This window comes from Megalops cyprinoides, chromosome 10 (assembly GCF_013368585.1).
Source record: "Megalops cyprinoides isolate fMegCyp1 chromosome 10, fMegCyp1.pri, whole genome shotgun sequence".
Lineage (NCBI taxonomy): Eukaryota > Metazoa > Chordata > Actinopteri > Elopiformes > Megalopidae > Megalops > Megalops cyprinoides.
The window spans coordinates 27,671,869-27,698,030 of NC_050592.1; the positions used below are offsets into that span (position 1 = coordinate 27,671,869).

The 26,162-nt window shown below is 41.6% G+C and overlaps 2 protein-coding genes across 3 annotated transcripts in view; both read right to left on the reverse strand.

Annotated features, from left to right (window-relative positions):
• Positions 1-324: 324 nt before the first annotated feature.
• Positions 325-24,318, reverse strand: LOC118784273 (myelin basic protein-like). Of its 2 annotated transcripts, XM_036538419.1 has the most exons (6): positions 24,110-24,318; positions 11,244-11,333; positions 9,636-9,662; positions 8,909-8,938; positions 6,380-6,487; positions 325-487 (listed from the first exon to the last, which is right to left on the reverse strand). In XM_036538419.1, exons 1-6 carry the CDS (start codon positions 24,227-24,229, stop codon positions 452-454), a joined length of 411 nt encoding a protein of 136 aa, XP_036394312.1. In that variant the 5' UTR covers positions 24,230-24,318; the 3' UTR covers positions 325-451. The 2 variants fall into 2 exon arrangements, with proteins under 2 accessions (XP_036394312.1, XP_036394313.1); XM_036538420.1 differs by lacking the exon at positions 8,909-8,938.
• Positions 24,235-26,162, reverse strand: part of LOC118784274 (myelin basic protein-like) — a 61,265-nt gene continuing 59,337 nt past the window's right edge. Inside the window, exon 4 of the mRNA XM_036538421.1 lies at positions 24,235-24,608. Coding sequence (XP_036394314.1) covers positions 24,316-24,608 — 293 coding nt within the window. The 3' untranslated portion in view covers positions 24,235-24,315. The remainder of the gene's footprint in view (positions 24,609-26,162) is intronic.

Below are 26,162 nucleotides of genomic sequence, written 5' to 3' on the forward strand. Positions count from 1 at the left end.
CCTCTGGTAACCATATGAACAAAGCTCAGGGGTGAGGCACAGGTGGTTGGTCGGTTGGTCTCTCACTGAGCCCGATCTAGGCTCACTGCTCAGTCCATCCCCTTCCCCCCCACCACTTTCTTTTTCGGACATTTTGGAACCTGGGACACAAACATCACGACAAAACAAAGAAGAAAAATGGAAACCCTTTAAGGCTTGAGCTTGATGCAGACGCTGACGACTTTGGCGACGGTCCTCGCTGACGACGGCCATGTGCGGATCTCGGCGGGTGGATTAGGCGCGGAGATGGTGGCGCTATCTGTAGCAGGGAAACGAGGCGCGCTGGTGTTAGTGCGTTAAGAGCGGGGCGACGCGTGAATCTGTCAAGCAGAGATTTCTTCCTTTCTCCTCTTTTCTCTTGGTTTGAAATCAACCTTTTTCTTCATTAAAAAGGGATCGGAAGGAAGTGACATCAGCGTTTGGCTGGGGAACCGGATCTACTTCCTCCCTGTGGAGAAAGCAGAGAAAATCCAGTGTTATCTTTTTCAGTGGGACCGCAGCTGATCTTCACCTCAGCAGTTCAAGGTGATTTTTCGTCTATTAATTTCATTTCAGTTGTGAAAAGGCTCCAGTTAAGAAACCTTTTACAACCTTTAGGTGTATAAGGGCAACATGACCCGATGCTGACCTTGGGATGACTGTCCTCAAGGAAAAAGCTATGTGTTTGTTGTGTGGGTATGGGGGCATAAGTAAAATAAAATAAAACTGAAAAGTAAAACACAACAGAGATGTATTATGTCTATAAATGCAGGGGTATTACATTTTTGGTCACACTTTAGATTTGGTCATTTCATAAGGCCTTCATAAAGCATGCAGAACACCTTCATAAGCATGACCTTGCTGCTTAAAAAAAGGGTTCATAAACAAGTGCAATGCTCTCATTTAATGTAAATCCATCTTATAAAATTTACTTAGCAGGTGCTCTTCCCCAGATATGTACATTTACATATACTTTTTATGCATAATGCATAACATTTTTTACATGTTATCCATTTAAACAGCTGGATAGTTATTGAAGCAAGCCAGGTTAGGCAGTTTCATCAAGGACACCACAGCCCCAACCTGGAAATCAAACCTGGCAACCCTTGAGTTATGGGCCCTGTGACTTAGCACAATGCCATAGAATGATATTTGTAACAAATTTTCTAAAAAAGAAATCATATGGGTGAAAATGTTATCACTGTATCAGCAAAGTATTTACTGATACCTACTCTACAAAACACCATGCCCATGAATGTTGTGCTTGCTTTATTAATACCTTTATGAAGTTAATTAATTAATTGATATTAATCAAGGATTCCAAATAGTGAAGGAAATTTAATCTGTCAAATTGGATCTCTAACCAACAACAATTTTATCTCCTTTTTTGTTTTCAAAGTCCTAGACAAAGAAGGAAAATGCTCATGATAGACATTCCGCATGTGAAAACATTTGTGTGAACTCTACATTAAATAAAGGAACAGACTCATTGGTGGGGAAATGTTTTGTAAAGGTCAGAAATCTGTATGACACTACTGTTTTAAATTCTATGAATATTCAGCATTGTATAAAATTAGGTTTGGGATCAGTGTATTCCAAACACGTAGAGAATTGCCTATGTGATGGCCCTGCTGTCTGTGGGGTGAAAGGTCAGATGGACTTCAGGGGAGCCTGCTGTACTGTCAAAGATTAATCAAGACCTTACAACCCAGAAAAAGCCTCTTCAAACTCTGAAATGTCAGTGTTGTGACACTGCAGTGTGTCGTGTTAGACATGCTCCAACCCTGAGGACAGATAAGATTCTCCCTCATCCGGGAACTTTTCTTGACCAGTTGGTTGATTGATCCAAGATGACTTTGTTCTTGTAGTTCTCAGTAACTGATGATTTCACAAAACAATTTAACTCTACAGCAGGATTTCCTGCCTCTTATGTTATAATGAAGATTGATGCATCCATAGCTGGACTTTTGACCATTTGATGGATGTGAGTGAGGGAAGGGTAACAATTACTTGGGACATGTTTTGCAGTTTCAGAAGTTGTTCAGTGATGCAAAAATGTGGGATGTGCATTCAGCGCTAAGATAACCAGAGTTATAAAAAAGCACATTTAAGTTTCAAAATGTCATTGCAGACATAATGAATAAAAGCACAAAACTCTAAAAGTTTTCTTTATGTCCACCTCACCTAAAAGCAAAGAGAACAAAATGTAAAAAAAAAAACATAGATGGATCCATCTAGACTCCGAAGCTCCTAGAAAATTTTATTTTAGTCAGAATTGATCTCCAATTGGAAGTGCTTCCCGTGCTGTAAGCGGATTGCAGGAATAGATTATGCGGCTTCTCCTTTGAAGAAAAAAGAAAAGGGGGGAGCATTGCAACAAAACACGATTATACAAATGAGGGAAAGCTCTTCTTTGAGAAAATGATTTGAATTAAGATAATCCATACCATACAAAGCTTTTAAGTTCCCCGTACACAAAGTGAACAGTAAGAGCAGTTTTCACTTTGAGAAACTGCTTTTCCAAGTTCCACTGAAAAATCCCTGAGGGAGGAGGGATGGGCAGCTCATTAAACATCTGAAATGCAAACGAGTTATAAAATGAACTCTAAAAAATAATATCTTTTCCAAAGCAGATTGCCCGTTCCTGCATATTTCCATTGATGCTGCAAAACAAGATTAGACAAAAAAAATCTGCATTGTTCAAGGAAATGGATTAAATTCTAATCTTACATGAAGGGAAACTGTCCAATGCCTAGTTTCAGTGAGATGGCTGCTGTGATCAAGACGGTTCTCCATAATTTATGGTGCTTCCCAGAATAACTTGCTTTTCTGAAGCTGGAGCTGCTGGGGCTGGAGCTCTGACAGCAGCACTGTGATCACCCCCGGAGGGAGTGATGCACTGAGGTTAAGGGGAGCAGGACATCCAGACAGTGTCCTGCAGGCTACTCCTAGAGTAATGACCCAGTGCTGAAGGATGTGTTTTAGGTTCCCTTCCTGTCATCTATGGAGATCTTTTGAGATGTGACTTTTGAACGCATACACAAATGTCATCTTTCCTCCGGGACTATACATCATATGGGTTAAAAGTTCCTGTCCTTACCCAGGTAAGAGCAGTATGGCTGCAGGATGAAGCTGGAGCTCACGCCATATGCCTCAAGCCACAAGCTGTTAAGTATACCTTATACACACCTACAGCAAGACTTACTTATCCCAGTATGCTGTGTTCTACACAGATAGATGCCCACGTCAAATCAGGAGGTCTGCAGCCCATATAATTATCCACCTTACGGACTACAGTCGGTCACTGTCTCCACAGTATGGCTGCACTGCACTGGACACGTGTGCATGTGCTGGATTCACACGTCAGAGCACAGTATGGTACAGCCTAGGCCATCTGTCAGCTCAGCCAGTGTAGCCAGTTTCTCTGTCTGTGACAAGAATATGGCTCCTAACTGCATGGCCCCCGAGAGGGAAGGAGCACTCCATCACGCATCTGAATGTGAAATCAACTCTTCTGGGAGTCAACATATTAGCCACTCCTAGTGTGCCAGCCTCAGCTAAATGAATCTATTGATTCCTTCAAATGCACACCCTCGCTCATGTGGAAAGCTCCCCCCTAGCCCTAGTGAATAAGAGATTAGAGAGATTAGAATGCCTCGGTTTTTCTCCTTTTCCTTTATGTTCACCAAATAAAAAATAATGTAGTGGCTGTCTCAGAAGGAGAATTAACCCAATTAAAACAGAACAGTGATAGTAACAACATAAAGGATCCTCCAGAAGAATACTGCTATGTGTTCGACAGATTAACAAGTGGCATCAACAGAGCCCAAGCCTTGTCAATGAGCTATTATTCTAGTATAAAAGGAAACCTTGCACATATATTTTTTTTCAAGGTCTTCATTGTTCACCATCATTGTTTTAAGGATAACAAAATGCATTGTGTAACATTGTTTTAGGACCTCAAAGTACTTTACTGTTGGGGGAAAGTAACGTCATACAGGGCGCACAAAGGTAGGGTAATGCACAGCTGCGTCTTTGCACCAAAACAATCATCAAATCATAACAACCGTGATTGAGAGGCAAGGCTCTGACTAGCTAATTAAAATGGGAAGCACTGCATGGAATTCAAAAGAGCCAGGCTGGAAATTCAGGGCACATGTCACATCACAGACTCCATCTGTATCACCAGATGATTTCCGTCAAACAAAACCGAGCTCGATGTCACACCTTTCAGTTCTCACTTCCACTAAGTGCAGATCACAGACAGGTGGACAGACAGACATGCACATGCATACGCAAAAGCATGCTCTCCTTCCTTTCAGAAACTTCCTTTAAGAGTGTGGAACATATGCTGTAGTACTCACAGACCGCAGTGCTGCAGAATTGACGTTGTTTAGACACAGCGGCTCCCCCCCCCCCACTCAAACGCCCACTCTCTCTTTCCGCTCTTGTTTGGAGAGCTACAGATGTGGCTTTGCTATTGAAGGTGAGAACGTTGGCAGGCGGGAGGAGGCCGGACGCCATACAAACAGGGGCTCTCTGTCACCCCGGATATAATGAATTGTGGTTTTCGATTCTGATAAATGTATTTGCTACAGACCCTGGGCTGCTAAATGGAATGAAAACATTTTATCTTTACTATACTGAACTCTCATTCTGATTCTGAATTCCTGAATATGTCCCCAAATACATGTTTGAAAGTGAATTTTGTGATTATAATTATAGCATTGTGTATTAATTAGTATACATTTTCATTTGACCTTATTATGAACTGTTTGTAGACTAGCCTATGCACTTTGCTTTCTCCACGGGAAATTGCCAGTTCTCAGCTATCTGACTAATTGTTATTCATAATGCGCCTATTATTTCACATGTGCGCTGAAATTTAGTGTACTCGGATCTGAACACCTTCATTATTTCACCTTTGGTGTTCCAACCAAGGGTTTTTTGGCCACCTCATCCCTAATTATATGCGCTTGTGATGCAGCCAGAAACCTGATGCCAGAAAGTTTAACTACGGCAAACGAGGGCCCGTTTGATAACCCGGTACGCACAATGTGCATCCCTGAAACTCCACAGGTTTCGCGGAAAGTGTAATTAAATTGGATATGTCTGTACTCAGGCAGCTTGACTAATTATGCCACTGGAAGCATCTCAGCATAAGACCAGAGGATTAGGATTCATGACAGGGTCTCCCTGACTCAGGGGAAACGTGGCTCTCTTGGTGCCAGGAATGTTAGGGAGAGTTCTCAGCGCAGATGGAGCTATGCTTTCCCCCCTTCGTGTGAAGGCTGGAGAGAACAGTAACGTGCCAAGGATGGAGGATGACCCCCCCCCCCCCACCCCCCGTGTAAGCGGGATGAAGTGGCTCTGTCTCCTCTCAGCGGACCATGCTGGGAGGCTCGTAGACTGCGGGGACCGCGCAGGGATTTCAGACATCGCCATACGATGCCAGAGAGACAGGATGTTTGCGTGTCTGAGGCAGCTGGCCTGTTTGCTGAATCTCCACTTTGTGTTTACGCCACTCCCCGAATCAAAGTTCGCCTGTGACATTACTGTGGAGGATTTACTTCTGTAACAGAACCATACGGCCCGCGTGATTCACTGATTCATCCTGATGGATTCACTTGGCTGTACAAATGAATTCACTTGGAAGACACCATTGACTGCAATGGAACCTGACTGTACTTTCTTTAAACACAATGAAAATCACCCCTTTTTTCTAAGCTCTAGAAGTCTGGACCACATCTATCTTATATGGGATTTGGGAAGTTGGTTGTTAGTGCCAATTCCTTCCTCAGCTATACTATGGAGTGCCATATACAGGGACAAAATTTACAATTAGTAGCACAGGTCACAGGTTCAAATCCTGGTTGAGCCCCTGCAGTCATGCCATTAAAGTTGTTGACCTGAGTTGCCTCAGTGAAAATCTACCTGCATAAGACTGGTTGGAATGTATGAGGCTGAAGAAGGCTGCTGAGAAAATAAATGAACCAAAAGCAAGCTTTTCTTTTTCCAAGCTTTGATTCTGTGGAATAGGAGAGTAGTACTTATTTCAACCTCAGTGCAAGGCAAATCACATATGCAAATGAGCATTCCCTGAGTGAAGTGAAATGAAATGCTACTGAATGGTGAATCTGCATCACGACTCGTCTGTCACTGGCTGCTCACTGATGGAGATGATGATGATGGTGATGAGGAGAATGGTACTTTGACGCCATGACCCAATGACTGTAGTGAAAGAGTGACACAAGGTGAGAGCTCCTCTCTCGTTAAGCAGAGCTCTGTGGGAAGAGCCTCTTTCTCCTGCTGTGTGCAGAAAGAAATGGGAAGTTTGTGTGTTCTTTTTTTTTTTTTTTACCATTTTGAAGATCCTGGACAGGGTGCCTTCCCCCTCTCCCCGGCGGCTCTGTCCTTTGAAGGGAGATTTGCTGGCGTCAGAGCGAGACTGCGAGGACCTCTGGTCCCCCTGGAAAGAGACACCCAGAATCAGCACAGAGCAGTGAGGAAGGGCTGGGCCAGGGGGGGCCTTCACTTCAGCAGGAATCCTCTGCCCCCCCTCCCCCCGAAGGACCAAAGAGAAGGATGAAGAGGTAGAACAGAACACAGGCTCAGGGACTGATGTCGCTGGATCGCCATGGGGACAGAGAATGATGGGAAGGGGCCGAGCGGTAGCTGGAAATAAGCCACTTCACTGCATCTGATCTGGTTTCCCAGATGTTCAGGAGTTAAGGGTATACAAAGTGATATGATTAGCAGTGTCAGCTGGTGTCTGGTAAAAGCTAGAACGGGGTCTCTACAGTGCTGTTCCATTAACTGCCACAGAAGCAAGGCTTTTCAACAACAGTGCAGCTAGGCTATGCTTCACTCCTTTAAGGTCATGGTCCTTAATGTTAGTGTTTGTATTTCTGTACATATTCCTTATTGCCATAATTGGCCAAATTTTTACAACTTTTTTAAACAAAATTAGTAATGTAGTTTATGAAAGTTATGAAAAGTCACAGCCTTTCATTCTTCATTGAATTTTAAGGGCAAAGTACTTCCTGAGACACTCTCACTGTTCTGTGAATTCAGTGTAGATTCCTGTTGACTGTGATTAAGTGGTCTGGGCATGGCAGGTAACAGGGGTAAAAGTTTCAGGGTGAAAAAAAGAGACTCTATAAAGGAAGAGAGATCACAGACTGGGGGAGAGGTAAGAGAAAACTTCTGATTAATTCAAAGTCATCTTGAGGTACAGGGGAAAAAATCAAATACAAAGCATGCATTGCTACATACTGGGCAAGCCCATTGGTTATTTTTCAAGTGGAAAGCACAAATATGCTACTATAAATTTGATTGAGTAACGCTCAAACTAATTAAAACATCCAAAAAAATGAGAGAGAGTGGCCATTGTTGTCATTGCTGCAGTTCAGGCACTGAGTGAAGTTTTGCCCTGAAAATACTGCAGGAAATCTACTGTGCCAGAGCTGTCCATAAGAAATGTATCTTTCTGGGTCAACAACATAAATGAAAAAAAAAACAATGGCCTGCTTAATTTAAAGTGAGTTCCAAAAGAGATTAATGTGTTACAACCTATTATTTAAGCAGGAACTCTTTGTAAAGTAGCTCACAAGCAGGTAGTAGGTAGGTAATGAACTGCAAAATGAGTTGCTTTACATCAGTATTTATTCGCTGCATTTATTGTTTGCTCATGTGTGCCGTTTGGAACAAATGCTCAAATGCTGATGTTTATCGATCAATAGAGTTTGGTGACTTCCTGGCCAATGTGGTAAGCAAATAACCACAATGGAAATTTCTTGTATTTCCTGTTTACTACCTGCTTACAAACTAGTTCAAAACTGGATCCACAATGAATAAAAAGTAATAATTAACTGTCAGCAGTGTAAACATGCCCTGAAAAGAGAGTGTTCCCAGCAGAGTGTGACAAAAGAGACATTCTCTTCATTGGGGTCCACAGTCACAGAGTCCTGTGACTGGTTCAGTGTGTGGTCTCAGTGTCATTGAGGGGAAATAGACATGTGTTCCATGCTTTACTGACAGCTTGACAGATTCATCACTTCTACTTTTTTGACCTCTACCCAACAGATAAATCTCAGGGGGTGGTTGGGGGCTGGGGGGGGGGGCTTACATTATTGCCACTTGTAGTGTTTTTTCTGGTTATTGTTCCTCAAGTAATTTCTGAAAACCCATAGAGAGGCAGTGTGAGCTGCTAAAATGCTCCTCCCCACTACACATGAAAGACTGATGTCTGGTGCACGAAGAAGCCTCCAATGGTATAGCTCACCATTGGAACACAGAGGATGAAAAATACAGTTAAAAAAACTACGGAAAGTTTTCAGCCCTCATGGACATATCTAATTTCCTGTTTAATTCAGTCTTCCGTATTGTAATGAGATGGTAGATGCTTTTTGGCTTTAGCTGTTGAGTATTGAAAAGAAAGCTGCTGGAGTAACAGTTGAAGTTTCATGAAGACAAATGAAATCTCAAAGGAAGGGAAAAAATACAAGAAAAACACCGCTGGTAAAAATACATCACCTCCGAGAATCACTAACCCCCCTTCTCCCACACACACAGAAACACACCCTTCTCCTCAGGCTCTGTTAAATGGTATAAACACCCACCACACAGAACACAGGGCCAATGGGGGAAGAAGCAACTTCTGGGAAAATATATATATATGCTGGGGTCAAAGAAAAAGTCAAGGCAAGAGAAACCATGCAGAGCAAATTATTCAAAACAAGAAGGAAAAAAAAACAGGAGGGGGGGGAAGAAAAATTATGAAGTCAGCCAAAAGGGGTGCCAAAATGTTCAAAAACAAGGGGGGAAGGAAAAAAAACAAGGGATATATGGAGGTTTTTTTTGTTGCTGGTTTCAGGATTGAATCACCTACCAGGCCTAATCTGGCAGAAAGTCCTCTCCACTGGACATGAAAGAGACAGAGACAGGGTCGTGAGGGGATCGCCTCCGTGCGTGCACCTACAGCGCCCTGCCCGGTCTTTCCGCGGGAGGGTCACGCCGGCGCATATCAACAGACATCTGGTGGCGACAGCTCTGAGATGACTCCAAGGCCTGATGCTACACACCTCAGCATGGCAATTAAACAATAACATGGTGTTCTTATGGCCCTCCCTCAATTTTCTTGGAATACGATGTTGCTAATCCTTTCTCCGAATCTTGCTTTGCTCTCCAGTGTAAGGAATCGGTTAACGTGAGTTGAAAGGAAGAAAAGACAACCCCTTCAGAAGTATGTTGGGTGCTATTTTGAGCATGATCTGAACTTTTTGGAGCCACTTATCATTGGGAAAAAAACACTGAAGATCACTTCAAGAGGGTGTTTTAATCGTGATCCTCTTCCTGTTTAATGGGAGCCTGCAGAAATGTCCTGCAGTACTTGTGTAAGGGGTGGTCATATGGTGGTTAAAGGTGGGCACTGTGTCATGAGTCAGGTTGTACTGTACTGGGCAAGGCTCGGCTAACAGATGACATGGCCAAGGGGCGGAGGCAAAGGACCGTGTTTGCACCACATTCTGATTGTCTGTGTTCCATGCCTTAAGACTAAGCCAAACCAGAAGAGGGAGAGTGAGAGAGAAACAGAGAGAGAGAGAAGGTGAACTTACCCTGGACTTGGGGGGAGGAGGGGACACCTGGGGGGAGGAGGGGAGGGGGGACAAAACAAAGATAATTAATCATACTATTCATGTTTTAAAGAATGTATGTCAAACAAGGGCAAGGTGAGCAGTGTGCATGTGTGTATGTGCTGGAAGTTTCTAGTACAGCAGAGGTGCTGCCCATACTACCACCTTGTCAATCTATACAAAATTACCTAATTAATTATGAAACTCTGATGAGTGCAGCAGCTATGTGAAAACAGTGGGCTTTTAACACTAGATGGAAAGAAGGCCACCTCTGTCTTTTTCATCATGGTCTCATACAGGTTTGCTATAAAAGGTAAATACCATAAGTTGGATAGCTATGTATGAAAGATGGTTGAGTTGTAATCCTGTAATAATTGCTAGCCAGAGTAAAATATATTTCTCAGACAATTAGCTAGCCAACAAGGAACAACTCTGGGTTACATTAGATGGGTAGTTAACTACATAACTACTTGAGTATCCACAATAAAAAAGACAGACCTCTTAGTTAGCTATCTGTATTCATTCTTAATGGACACCATTAATCCAATTTTGCCATTTTTTATGACAAAATGCTTAAGGACAGCTATTTCTTTCCTTGATGTCCACATTATTTGACTGAAATTACTGAACCAAATTAGGAGACAAAAGTTATTATTCAACAATGCAGCAACATAATTAATATGCACATCTGCACTCATGTGCCTTAACCAAGCTGCTCTACATATGAGCAAGCCAGATGGACACATGCAAATGCAGTGAGTAGTACTGACGCAGCATCTTAATTGCTGCTAGTGGGAAAATTCATTCTCATTATGCTGTCAAGTGTACTTATCAATATCGGTTTCATTTCTGTTGAGAAAAGGCTTGATTTGCATGTTATGTACTTGTTGGTTGCATGTTTTTCATGCCATATGTTTTGTATGTTAGTTTCTTGTTTCTCCATTTGATTGACATCTCCTTGAAAATGTCTTGTTACTCAAGCTTAATCATCACTTCATTAGCCTTTCCAACCAATGTGGGTACTGTAACAAGTACATTAAAGCAACTAGGAATGGATCCGAAATGTAAAATCAATCTTAACTATAGCAAACTTTAGCAAAAGTACTGGCTGAGCAGAGAGAAAGTAGTTCATGTTTTGCCTGTAGAACTTCTTAAAAACTTTATCTTCCTCTGATGACTGCCTCAGTAGGTCAACTAATTATTCATTGTTAGTTTTTTACTCTCTCAGCAAAGCCTGATCAATATTTCAGCCAGAGAGCCATGTACTGCTTTAATCAAGTGCACGGAGGAGCCAGCTGTCCAAGAGCTATACCGTGCTGACCACAAAGTCAATTAAATCACCTCCGAGACAGAGGGGAGTCAGGAGAGACAAGCTAACTTATTTAAACCTGGAACCAAATGTTGCCACGTTGGGTCTTAGGAAGGGGAGTGTGCAAGAGTCAGGGTAAAATGGGTCTTAGTGCTGTTCGTGTTCTAAATGTCAGGGGCAGAGCCGGAGAGGAGAGGCGCTGAAAGCGGATGGCCTGACAGACAGGGTTAGAAGGCCCCCCGTGGGGCTCACGGAAAGCTTCCCCGACGGCAGGTACTCACGATGGATCTGAAGAAGTGCACCACGGCATTCTCGTCCCCGCGACGGCGAGGGGAAGCCTGGAGGGGAGCGGCAGAGCCCCGGAATGATCCCTGGGGACACAGAGAAAAGATTTGGGTTACCCATTGCTCCAGGACCAACCACAGGTTCCGTAATCTGCAAGCCTCCTGGGAATCTGTGAATGATTTCGGGCAGTTCAGTCCACGGTGGAAAGGAGGGAACACATGCTTAAGGGACAGCATTGTAGCAAAATGGTGGCTTGTAACACAATCCGGTTCTAATGCTGGATATGCATTAGATGCTGCTGAACATTGTTACTTACCCTGAATTGCTCCAGTGCATGTAAAAAGTAACCAGAATAAGAGGAATACCAAGTAATCAAACCTTATAGATGGTGCTTTTGTTGAAAATGAATCAAGACTTTTGCTCATGGATTCACACTTTACTTTGCCTCTCATCTCAAAGTCATTTGTCATTCATTTTGAATAGCTCCTTAATATAAGTCCGCATTGTGCTACTGTGATACTTAGACAAAAAATGGGACAGAGAAAAATGTAACATTTATTTAACTTCATCACTCAGAGTTACACACAAGGTATGTTGCATAAAGATTGCATCTGGACCTTGGTCCACCTTCATACAGTTCATATAATGTAATAAATGAATAAACATGAGAATTTTTTTGCTGCATCGTACTGTATTAGTAGTCATGAAGCACTGTATTTGTTTATGCTTGCTTTATAAATTAGTTATATCAATCTGAAGGAGGTATTACTGTTTTATAAAGACATTTTTAAAATGTGACTGTTTAATGTGCAAAATGATAATAATACAAAGATCAGTATATTTAGCACTCTAGTACATATATTTAACACCTTAAAGTATAAATGTGAGAATACGAAAAAATCCCCTGAAAATGTTAAACTTTCACATTTGTGTGCAGAGGGGAGCAGTTGGAGCGCATCAAAAATCTACAGGATAAATACAGAAAAGGTTTCCATTCACAAGAAACCCTTCACTCTCGAGTGGGTGCATGCTAATTTCAATGGCTGCTGATAAGCACTGAATGCTCCATTGATAATGTGAGCACGTATCAACCACATATTGATAATGGCCCCGACCAAATTAATTAAGCCTTCCCTGAAAGTGTGTGATTACAGATGTCTCTCGGTTGGGGAAAAAAAGGAAAGAAAGGGGAAAAGGGGCGAGCCGAATTTTAAAAACATAAAGTATGTTCCAAAGGCGAAGCTCCCATAATTCTCTTTTGGCGCTGCATACAAATGTGACGATTTTGAAACAGGGTTCAGGGTATAGGTAAAACAAAACTCGAGCTTTCGTGCCCCATCGCGTTAAAAATGCGGATTCAACAGAGATAAAAATGAAAGATTAAGATAAAAAGATAAAATTAAAATTACTAGATGACCCCCCTGCTCCACCTCCTACAAGTATCTTAGTTGGGTAAATCTCTTCTACTCTGCGCTATCTGTCAAATGAAATGCAATACAGCACTGCATGTTGTCTCCAACATGAATGTCGGGAGCTCTAATCATCTCCGTTGATTAAAGTCTGGGTAAGAGACAATGTACACTTCATGCATAATTCAAAGAACGTTCACGCCGGAATTCCGATGCGTTTAGAAAGATATATAAACAAGTGACTAAATTTGCTGGCGTGACGGAGCTAATGTTAAGTGTTAATTTCGGCACAGTGTATTTCTTCAGGAAGCAATTTAGTGCCTCGTTTATCTTTGGAATGAGATTTCACTTTATCACGAATGCTTCATAGAATTTGAAGATCTTGCGCGGGTGTGAGACCCAAGCTCCTCCCTTTGGAAAACGTTCGTATTTGTCATTGTTGGACGCATAACGGAAACTTTTAAAAACCTTTGACTAAATTGGAGTATCCGGTTTAAAATTGTGAAAGTGAGGGGTGCAGACTCTCAGTACTTCCACCGATATCTCAATTGAGAGCACTCCGATTGCCTCAAATGAGATTATGATGAGCGCAGCCGACATTCTGTTATGTGCTTGTGCTAACCCTTTACTTGAGCCGTTTAAAGTTTATAACTTCACAGCCTTCGTCCGGATTGAGATACTGTATTGACCTATTTCCTTCCGCTTTGATGATCACAGACATCAAAGCAGACACTCATTACATATCAAAGTCAGGAGTCCCGCATCCCAACCGCGAACAGACGTCTGTTTACTTATTGAATAAATGGAAAGTACACAGACGACACAGATCAAGTGGTAATAAGCCCTCTCTAAGTTCATACATTGTGCATTTGGCTAGCCTGCCCTTTCAACAGCAGTCTCACGGATTAATCTTAAATTGATTTAAAAATCGTTCGGGGAGGGAGAGATTAAAAGGGAGGGAGGGATGGAGAGAGAGATGCGCTTGATTGCTCCGAGTTACAAGTCAGAGAGAGAGAGAGAGACTGCATTTTGTTCCTCCACGTTGCTGATTTTCCATTCTCTGCAGTAAAGAACAGTTGTAGTTCTACTTCCAGCACAAATTTATTCACCAATGAAAAATGAGTACTTGACTTTCAGAGAGAGGGAGAGTGTACAGGTTATGCCATAGACGCACACACACACAAATCCACTCTATTGTTTTATCATAGCAGGGCGGGAGATAAATAAATGAAGGAATCAATAAAGTATCAAGGTTTTGGAGGCCTCTATCACAACAGAGAAGCCTTTCTCAATACAGGTTGTGGGGACCTACTGATTTTGCTGTTGTGTAGCCAGTAGAGCTCTTCATCAAATAGGTTTGAGTGCACTTTTGACTGAATCTTTAAATCCATCCATCCCCTGTAGAGTTCTGTGCTGTGAGCCTTTTGTGAAAGAAATTGATTATTCTAAATGTCCTTGTATTAACACACTATCAATTAAAATTATTTAGTTGCCCTGGGTCCCTTCATTAATTAACCAAATAACTAAATACTGTTCATTAGTGTCAGACCCCATACAATAAATTGAACTGTAAGTTTTACCATTTCATCTTAAAATTTGATCTGAAATCTTTTTAGTTCAGTTGCAGACATAAACACAAGTATGTTGCATAAACAATTTCATTTGTAGTGTGTTGTTAGCATACATTTTAAATGGTATTCAGTTAACAGCTTTTAAGCCCAATTAATCAGGAGTTTGTCCATGAGCAATGACTAGCATGCACAATGGGAAAACACTGCAGTACATAAATACCTATGTTCTCTGGTCTTTGTTCCTAATCTCTTAACAAGTTCAATGCATCATTGTTACTGCTGAACTATTCCCTTAAGGCTGGAGTTTGAGATGAAATATCAAGGACTGATTATCTTTGTGGAACTAGACAGTATAAAATACTTGAAAGGTCTTACTGGCATTTAACTTCATCTAAAGCCATTGGAAATGAACAAGGGAGAGATTTAATGCAACTTAAGACAGGCTATCAGTCATCTTATAAGGAAAGCCAGCAGAAGCCTTCTTAAAAATTGACATTTAACATGTATCTAATAAGAGCTTGAAATTCATGTCTTATGCCAGAGGTCAGGAAGTATAATATGTGCAAATCCAGATAGCGTCCAGCTGAATTTTCACTACACTGAATATTCCAAACACTTTCCAGGTCAATGTCCCTCACCAGGTTGGTTGATAAATGTTTGGCATGTCCAGCCAAACACTTTCTCTGACTTTTATTTTTATTAGAGAGCCATCCAGTTGAACATTAGACGGGTGACACTCCACCATTTCTTTCAGAATGACAGACAAAATTATATTTTGTTTTTATAAAAAGGAGGATCAATATTTAATATAGCAACTCTGGAAACCATGATCTCAAGATGAAAGGAAGCGGTTAACGAATGTACAGCAAATCGATGCTTGCGCGATCATGTTTATGACTTTATAATTAGATTTTCCTTGTGCAATTTAAACTGTAGCTCGGATCTATAAAAATGCAACGTGGAGTACCATTAAAAGGTATGTAATTAACCAAACCATATTTAATGTCAGAATCTGCATATGAAAAGAAGTAAACAGGGATGTGAAACGCTGAGAGAATGCTGTTTATTCTTCACTTTGAAGTTTCGATGAGATAAGTGCATCTGGCAGACTCCAAGTACTTTACAAACATCTATGATGATCTGTGATGATATGATGATTCTCATTCCTCATGCTGGATTCGGACGCGCGGCACAGCATTCACGTTTATTTTTTCAGGAATGTTTCAGGTTTTCATGATTTTCATGTCTGGTACCTGCTGTTACTATATGTTCGCTCATTATGTTCATCGTCAGTGATTATTCAAGCAGAGCTTGAGGTGGCGTAGCCAGCTATATAAAATGCAAGGGAGAGTATTTCGTTTCTGACACCGAACATTCATGATGTGGCACCGTAGTTATTTTTAACTCGTCTGTTTATTACAGCTCATGACGTCATAACAGAAACTCTTCCACCTTCACAATCAAGCTTTACAGGCCAGCATAGTGAAGACACGGGTGCTTAAGCTACCCACACCGCATATTGTTAAGATTAATTTAATACATTTCCTGGAAGTTGCTATCCATGTTAGATACACGCTGCGCAGCTGGTTGCGCCTACAGAGGGAGGGAGACTGATAATAATACACCAGTAATGACGGATTTACAACTCCACATTATCTGGTATAATGGAGGGAAATCGATGATGATTTGCAAAACTCATGCCTGGGGATACGGATATGTCCAATACGCATTTGTATCTTACATTTTATGAATAGCTGTCATTATCAAGGGTGTAAGTGTATAACTGTTATGAATAAACACAATAGTATCATGTTCATTAGTTAAAGCAGATATTTAAGAGAGCTATGGGAAAAACCTTGTGCGAGGGACTTTGTAATACTGCAATGACACAACTGTCACTCACCTAACAAATTGTCCATTTGAACTGAAATTCATTGAAATGGACAGAAAATTAGACACTATTACTAACTTCCATAAAGTAATTTTGCAGCCCCTCCCCTGCCAGTTATCACAGATATAATATGCCACACTTGTAGGGTTGTTAATACACCCAGCATGAGGAAGGTTTTACAGACCATGATACATTCTCCTAAGTGCAGCAAGGGGAAGGGTTTGTTTGATGCTTGATGTAAACATCTAAAAACATCTAAAAAATCCAAAAGTTTGTCTATTTTTAAAAGGGAGAATTCAGCTAGTTGGATTTGGGTCACGTCCAACAATTACTTCTTGGGGCATCACCATTTCTGCTGTCACTTAAGTGCCTTGTGGCAGTGTCCTCACTAGAAAGCACTTTAAAGCACCAGAGTCTGCCGGGGTCACATTATCTACAATTTTGAATGCACAATGAATTCCCTTTTTTTGTATATAATCTGCGTGGTCTGGTCTAGACAGCTTGAACTCAGTTCAAGAGAGAGCAATGTTCCTTTAGGGTCTGCCAAGGTTAACTTGTACTGGATGATAGCTGTCCCTCTCTTTACAATCTAACTACCTCTCAAGGCTGGAGGCTGACGACGCCCCTCTCATAAAGATGCAGCCCTCTCTGTTCCTTCCTGTCTCGGGCCTAAAATGATCCAGTAAAAATTTCCTTCCGACTTGGGACTGGAGCATTAATATTCATTCTGTAAGCAAGACAGGCCTAGAACCTCTTCTGCATATTTATGGCAGATACTGATATGTTGTACACACACTGATGGTCTTTAGAATCAGAGCCAAGCACATTACACTGCAGTCTCAGAGCTAATGAATATTCAAAAGCACTACCTTCACAGGAGCGTTTTAGCTTCCACAAGGGAGGCTGGAAACTCTGGCAAGTAAACAGAATGCCTGCCTCCTCTGGATTCTCTTAGTGATGTCACCTACAGCAATAGGTCTGTTTGGCTAGTTGCTTTGGGGAGGCAGATATTCCGGTAGTTAATCAGGTAGTACCTCAAGGCATCAAGGCAGAGGAATGGGGGCAGCGTCCATTCTTGGTGTTGGTGGCTGTACTTGGTGCTTGAAAGGTGTCAGCTCTCTCCCGGGTGTTGGCAATTGCTGAAAGCTTGATAGTACCACTCACCTGTTTGGCGCTGACGGCTCACACTCAGACGGCAGAACGGACAAGGGTGAATGTCATTTCTGATGCAGTGTAGCATTGCGGTTAAGAAGCTTGATTTGCCAAGAAAAGTTGCCAGTTCCCAGGTGGGACAATGCTCTTGTGCCCTTGAACAAGCCACTCAACCTGAATTGCCTCAGCAAATTTCAGAGACAGGCAGATTTGTGCAAAAAGGCAGTCCTCTCCAGATCCGTCCTGTCTGTGGATGTGACACCACAAACCAGCACCCAAACCCAATGCTAGGTGACTTAATCTTATCCATTGGATGGATTTTTCTCGAGAGCTTGCCTTTTCACACGCACCTGCCTATTGCAGCCTCTTGAGAGGATCCAGCTCACTACAGACAATGAAGGTTGTCTGATGGTCTGCTGGATTCTGGGAGACTGCAATAGCTCCTTCCCTAGAGACATGATTACCGCAAGACCTTTGCTCACTCTTCAGGATGTCAGGGCTGACCCAAAATTGCATACTTTGAATATGAATCACAAATGATCAATTATTCATCATGTTATGCAGACAGCCATTTGGAGTAAATAATTATCATTCACACTAAGTGGCTGACAAAGGCCTTTTGGGGTCAGCATACCACTCACTCATGAAAAAATATAAATGAGGTGTATATATTAGTATGGGCATATATGGGTATGAAATATGTGCCCTGTTTATTTCCTACAGATGCTATGATTGAGTCTTGCTTTAACATAGTTTCCCGTCATGATACTGCTCCATGCCTTGCAATGACAGAGTGTCATAATGGTTTTATCATGCAACAAGCACTAGTGAGGTGGTACTACGTATGTGCAGAGCATGCTGAAGCCAATTTAATGATCTGAGGTCTGTTGTTGTCACTGCGGGAGTGGTTCAGAACCTCCCCACACCATCATATTACTGTAGGCATTCTGCAGTACAGTTCCCCATGTGTTTATACTTTGCCTTTGCAGTAAAAACACAGCAATAGCAGCTAATTATCTCCAAAAGTCTCCAAGTTTGTTGGCTGGTGAGCAAGCAGCATTCAGTTTGCTGAGATGAAAGCATGTTGATTGCTAGCATGTATGGATAATATACTGCTACAAATCACACCAGCTTCTCAGATACCTTGTTAATAGCATAATGATCCAAAGTATCTTTGAAGTCATACATAAAAATACTAGGTTGAATTTGTAGGACTTTAACATAAACAAATGATCATTGCCCAAATTGTTGTGTAGGGCTAGGTGGAGTACATAAAAAAGGACCCTCACCTACTGGCATAATAGGAATACATGCTTTACAGAGACTGCCTGGAGGTTAGGGTGTTCCTGTGGCTGAAAAAAGTCACACAAATTGATTAGGACACACTTCTATTAAGTGTTCCAATTCATTATGCAGGGACATTGTAGGTACAATCATTAGTAGTAGTAAGCATGTAATATTTGTACATGTGGACACTGATGTACAAAATTGTGCTTTTTGGTTAGCTCTGAGCTGTAGAGTGGAGGTTATGGGTATGTGTGAAATTGAGATTAAAGTTAGCATGCTCTTGTCAATCAGTGAAATGCACACACCACAAACTCACATTCCATATCAGATGGTTTGTAACATGATGCTGAAACACAGTTATTAGGTATCAGTTACAGAGTAGTTGCACTATAATTGCCCTCAAGGTTTGAAATGGCTTTTATGAACCTTTCACTGATGACAAAAATTTAGACACTATGCATTTTTATATGAAACTGATATCACTGTTTCTCACCTCTGGCCCTGGGGACCCATCATGAATGCTGTTTTTCCTTCAAGATGAGCTCTCTTAATTCGGACCTGGATTTGAGATTACTAGTATCTGCTCTGAGCTCTTAGTTACAGGCATGTTTTGTTGGATTGATTTGCTTAAGGGGTCACCAAATTACTTTTTAGGGACATGTTTTCTTGTGATGTTCTGTTAGAAGAACAAACACAGGTTCAACAAACCATGTCTGTAACAAAGAGCTCAAGAGCAGATGGCAGGGCAGATAGATTTAAGCGATCTCAAATCCAGAACATTTTTCAATTAACTGCTTAATGAATCCTAATGAAGAGAGCTCAGATGGAATGAACCCGTGCTCTGCCACATTGTCACTGAGGCACACTGTTCCTAATGACATCACCCAACTTTACACCCAGAGCCTGTTATGATGTCACTCAACACACTCCTCCCTCTACAAAACTTTCTAACTAAAAGATGGAATGTCTAAAAAATAACCCACAGCACTTGGTTCACCCCATCAGTAATAAGCTACAGTGTAAAACTCAGCAGGGTATTTTTGATGCTTTATCCAGTTTTGAGATTTAAAGTTAAGCATTGAACTGACTTCTTTGACAGTATCTATACTTTAAGCTGAAGGCTTACCTCATTAATGAATAAGAATTAGCATTAACTTTGAGAATTTCATTTTTAATCCATCAATGCCCCCGGATATCTTCATGATATCATAAGGGGGGGCTATAAAACATTTTGACGCTGCTGCTTTATCACATACATGAAATGAATGCGCAGGAAGTGCTAGCTCCTTTCACCCCCTCTCACGCCCCCATTTGAACATTTTTAAATATACCTATTTGAAAAGACTACAATTCTAGTGTGTAGCCTTAATGAGGAGTACGCTCCCTAAACATGTTATACGATGGGGGAATACAGCGGTATTTTTATCCATTCTGACAGAACCGTCATTTAGATGTTCTCTGGTGCTCAGTCTCCTTATCTCCGCGCAGCATGGGTCCACCATGTTAATCGCCCACGGGAGCGCGGTGCCACGGGTCAGCTTGTTCTGCCAATCCCAGCATCTGGCCCGCAGCCCGACCCCACACTCTCAGACCCCCTCCAATTGATCCCGGGGGATTCGGGAACGCAGGGCTTTACCGGGGGCTTGCTCAGGGCTAATAGGCCCGAGGTGCTGGAAGTCACACCTTGGAAAGAGCTGCGTTTGCACAGTCACGAGGCAAGACCGAGCGCAGTGCTCACACATCTGTATCGGTGATTTCAGTCTTACTCTTTCATAAGTACTTTAATAAGATATGCTGCTCCCCACCCACCAGGTAGCCCCTCCCATCGGTTGTGTGTAATGGGCCAATTGCAAAGCTGTTTCCAATCTAATAGGGAAATAAGTAAATAAACATAATGATAAATGCAAAATCCATTCATACATGTGTTCAAACTGAAAGAGAAGCATCACTTCAAAAGCAGAAACATAAACATCTCTGTTTTCTTTGTTTATGGGTTGACTGATCATGTGTGTTACAGGGTTAGAAGAATGTGACTTTTAAATCAAAATCTCATGACACAGGTGGGTTACCAAAGGAAGTGGAACATTAAAAGTAAAGAGGAGAATGCTTTGTGGTTGTTGTTAAAGCGTTTAATCAAGCTGTCACCCAAAAGCGTAGAATAGTATCAGGTTAGGAGAGAGCTTTGGAGAAATGCTGGTATACAATTCACAGTAATAAAGATTACAAGCATTGTTTCTTCTTAATATACAAAGCATATAAAAGGGATCAACAAACATGAAGGTAAGCCTTGGAAATCTTTGTGGTTAATCGCTAGGGACCTATACACAGTGTGACCTCACGCTGTAATTTCCTGACAAGGTAAAAACAGACAACGCTAATCTGCTTGTGTGGAGTGAGGTCCCACAGTTCATCCATTTGCCAGGTGGGACAGTTGCATTGACATTTCCTTGGGTTGGACTCTCACTCACAGGCAGTGCAACGAGCTGGGAGTGATCATGCAGGCTTTTGAGAGGGTAGCTCCGGACACACGATTGCACACACATCCACCTTTAAACATGTCACTGAAATTCTGTCCACAGGTGAGTACTGTGTTCATTTATGAACGGTACAAAGGCAAAAAGCCAAGAAATTAAATTATTGTCTAATTCTTTTAACAATAAACATAGAGGTTTTTAAAATGTAAAACAAGACAGTTTTCAAGGTTTTGCACTACATGAAACACGCATACTCAGCCTTTCTATGGACAGTAAATTGGAATGTGTGCAACTGCATGTCAGCAGCAACAGTTCCTGAGTTTTAAACCTGGTGTGCGACAGTTCTGGTGACACTCAACAGTTATTCGTACATGCAGTTCATTCATAACCATTCAGGAGGAACACAAGAAAAAAAAGCGGGTGCATGCACATCAAAACTGCACAAACAAGCAGAAAGATAAAGTTTGTATTCCTTGACAAAGCCACTTAGCTCTCGATGGGGGCAGAAGTTGCCCTCTGATTTACACAGACAGAGCTACATGATCTACAATGCAACATTCAAATGAGATTTAGAAACTGTTTCCCTTTTCATACTGAACATCATGCAGAAGTCAATACCCATCTAATCTGCTTGGTTGACATGGCAGTCTCTCTTCACCAGCAAGTATCAAGGACAAACTCGCTCAATATTTCATAAAAATGAATAGAAGCAGTAAGAACACAAACAGAAGATAAACACAGGCAGACTCTTCCTGAAAACATCAATACAAGAAAGAGGACACATATTTGTGATCTACATTTTGCTCTTGCTGATAAATTATTTGGATTTCACAATTTTCCGCAAATACATTTTATGTTACATTAAAATATACACCTGCAGTAATCACATTTTCTCAGAACAATTTTAAAAAGTAGAAACTGTTTGATCATTTTACGTACAAGCTACTGCCCTCCCTAAAGAACATGTGTAAGGTTGCAACAAGCCTTGTGGAAAATTTTCCTGTCAACATTTTTGTTAAGAACAAAGGCTTTATGGACATCTGCAAAAATAGTTTTGTAGAATGCCACTCCATTGCAAACCTCCTCTGATATGTTTATGACACTGACATTTCCAGTTTGAACAGTGCAAGAGGCTATGTTTTTATACTTAGAGAAATACTCTTAATGGTTTTTGGTATGAGCAAATTGTTCTGATATAAAAAATGAAAAGGTACAATAGGCAGACAATACATTTGAATACATGACCAAAAAAGATTCCTATCGAAACCATTGCAACACTTATGGTAGCAACACGTAATTTGGCTAAGAGAAAGTGGCAAAAGTAGATTTTTAAAAGTGATGTGTGTATGTGAAAACCATGTCTACAGGCCTAAGGGATTACAAATATGACAGCTAGTACAGTAATAACGGGCAGATTATTTGCCAATCGCAATGGCAGCTGAGCGATAGAAAAGATACATACTAAACACTAAAGTATGATTTCCCTGTTCTAGTTCTCTGTTAACCCACTCAAGGGCTTACTGCGGCAGGATTTTTCCATTTGAGTGCTGGACCTGCACAGCTGGAGTAAGGCTAGGTAAATTGCATATTCATAAGCAGCGGTATGGAACCAGTTCAACACATTCCCCTCAGCAATCTCAGACAAGGAGCGTAACTCGACACTCTTGACAGTTCGATGTTGAAATGTTAGGGCCGGGCTTGGCAAAGCTCAGCGCACTCCTCCTAGATCAACATTACCCAATCTAAGAAAAGTGTGGGTCAGGGGTGTCCAGATTGCCTCTCTCCATGTTTCAAATTTATTCTTGATCTGACAGCGGAATTGCAGACTTGGTCTGCCAGTTCTTCAGGGATTCAGTTATAATGGTGGTGCCATAATACAACAAGGCGATGAAGGCTCGTAAACCTTGTCTAAAACTGCTCTGTACCGCAACAGTCAACGTTCTTGTGCCCGTTAGTATAAATAATACAGCTTTTTGAATTCCAGAAATACCCACATATTCATCTGAAGTTCTTTTCATTTAATGGATAATATATTATATCTCTAGAGTGCTATATACAGAGGAGCGTGACGTACCATAGCATACCATATCTGAAAAAAGTGGACAGACCCTTGTCCAGGACCGGACCTTCCACAATGCAGATAAGCTGCCGCCTATCCCCAACCCACAAAGTTATCTGGCTTTTGAAAGAAAAGAAAAAAAAAACAAAAAACAAAAACAAAACAACCTTAAAACTGAAACAGAATCAGCGATACTTATTTGCGTACATTCCATGTATCCCACAAGCACAAATAAAGCAACTGGCACATATATCGCACATAACGGATGCCTTCACTGGAAACATCCATCTACATCAACCAGCCAAGAATCACCATTCAATTTTTGCAAATCATAATCTCCAAAATGGTGCTACTAGCTGTGACCACTGGTACAATGATCAAAAATGACCATTGAAAAATATGATTCTCTCTCACCGTCATCCGCCCTAAAAGAAGATCAAAAGTTTTACATCCTATAGTTTTTGAGGAAGCATATTGAAGTGATAAGATTCACCCGAGTCTACGACAGATCTGTTACTGAAAACACAATCCGCTGTTTGCTTGTACCACTAATGAAGATACGTACATGAGTAGTAATAAATGTTAGAAAAATGTGTTTCATTTGGAGATTTGTAAGTTTTACAGGCCTATTTTTATCAGTTTTGATAACTAGCTTTGATAAGGAATGTTCTTGATAAGATGCGCATCCGTCACAAGCCAAGCATATTCGTCTGGCTGCCTCCCTTCACCACAAATCTCCAACCACACCCAAATATTTTCATCCAGTGTCTCCATATAGTACTATTCATACATAAATAAAATGCATTAAATCGCTGTATAACTCAACGAAGGAAAACCCAGCTAAAGACAAACAAAAGACAGCAAAAGGTATTGAGTAAGTATGCTCACAACGTATCGTTGAACAATTTTTATAAATCAAACTTAATAAAGAGGAAAAAAACAACACAGAACGAAGACAGGAATGGTTACGGATATATTTCCCAAATTTTTCCCCCAGAATGGAATCCCTCATCGCTCACCTTGCCCTTCCTCTTTTTGTCCCCTCCAAAGAACTTCCCAATCTGGTCCAGTAGACCAGGGTTCTTCTTCCGCCGGCCAAGCCCGAAGGTGGCCTGTCCCGAAGTACTAGCCGTTGCCATGCTGGGTGTCGATAGATCAGGTTTGGGGGTTCAGAGGTTCTGTCAGTTGGTTTAAAAACGTCGGGGGAGGGGGGGAGAGAGCAGCTCTAGTCTGTGTCCTTCTCCGTGCAATCCGAACCCGACTCCGTGCCCGTTCCGCCGTGCTCCTGGATGGTATGCAGCTCGTCTGACTCCGAGGGCCGGTCTTTGAAGGTGTTGTCCTGCCGTCCCGGGGCATCTCGGGAGAAGAGGCGGACCAAGTGGGGGCGGGCGGCGTTGGGGTCAGCTGTGCTGGCACCGCTCCAGGCATTCTTCGGGCCCCCTGCTCCCGTGGAGTCAGTCGCCGCTGTCTTCTCCGAGGGGCTCCCATTGTTCTGGTTCACATCTGCCTCGCCCTGGCCTGAAAGAACAACAGGGGTTATCTATGGCTTTGGGCCTGGCGCAGAATGGCCGAGCAGACAATGGAGGCCATTGTCAAAATGCCCCTTTCATTTAGAATGGTTAAAGGAACCCTCAGGTTTGGAGATAAGTTACAGTCTCTAATAGAAACAGCACAAACTGACGTGATTTTCAAGGTGAGAAACAGTTTATAAACAAGTGTAATACTTTTTTTGCTTCTGGCAACCTGTAACAGCTACACAATGAGTGCTCTATCTTGGCCTACATCTAAACACCACCAAACTTTTAGGTGATCAATAAAAGAGGACAAATCCAAAATATTTGCTTGCTTTTTCAAAAATTCTTGCATTAGCCTCAAAATAGTCCCAAAACACTATTCACATTACTGTTTCAAATAAATATCCTAAAGATCAAGATTCTGTATGAATCCATACGAATCTTTTTCATTGCTTGTCCAAGCTGGGGTTTAAGGGTGCTGTTGGATGCTGCATGCACTGACATATTAAGATCTATGGCATTTAGCTCAGCCATGGGATGAGGCTAATAGGCTTGGTTCCTATGCATTGAATTAGCTATCCGCACCCAGTGAACAATGCAGATACTGTACTGAGCTAAATGGTGCAGCAAAACACCAGGGTATCTGCATGCTAATATTTTCTTGACAGTCGTCCTTTGTTTTTTTTCCCCCTTTTTTCCCTCTCTGCATAGTTATTTCTGTAGAACAAAGCAAGCTGTGTCATAAAAATAACTCGCCTAAGCATGGATTTTGAGTGAGATGCAGGGTGACACCTATCTGATTTGAGAACGACTGCTAGGCCGAACAGAACCTCACAGTCCTGGGATGTACCAAAGCTGCCGTGTTAAAATGAGATTCAGAGTCCAAGAGCCATGAAGCGGGGGGAGAAAAAGAAAAAACCTGACATGAAAGGTTATGAAGGAACAGCCACACTTTGATGGATGATTATCACGCATCACTAATTCTTTGTGTTTCCTGTGCACAGCCAAACATTATAAAGATAAGATATCCATTTAAAATAAAGCAGACATAACTTGTTTACCTTCAGATATTGTCCCATTGTGAAACTACATTAGAATCAAGCAGAGTTACAAAAAAGACCCTTAAAGATAAGCACAAAAGCTTTATCTGTGGCTCTGTTCCAGAGGCTCCTGCAAGATGAAATTACCCACATATGCCACACAGTAATAAAAAGTCAGTATCATTTCGAACAAATAAATGAGTGTGCTACCAACCTGAACAAAACAATCACCTACCAAAAAAAAACGCTTATCCACTGGCATTCAGGGTTTTGCTAATTAATCTTTTTGAAAATGGATTTCCTAAAAAGGCTGTCTAGTCAACCTCATGTTAGAACTCAATTCTATTTCACATTTCCTGATTATCCCTGATCTTGGACCAGTGCACACCAATTTGGCCAAGATGAGTGAACCCATGTAAAACAGTCCTGGATCAGTGATAATCTTACACAGACATTCCTGGCTACTCTTTAACCATGCCAAGACATGACCAAGGCTAGGTGTACAGATGTAGGAGCAT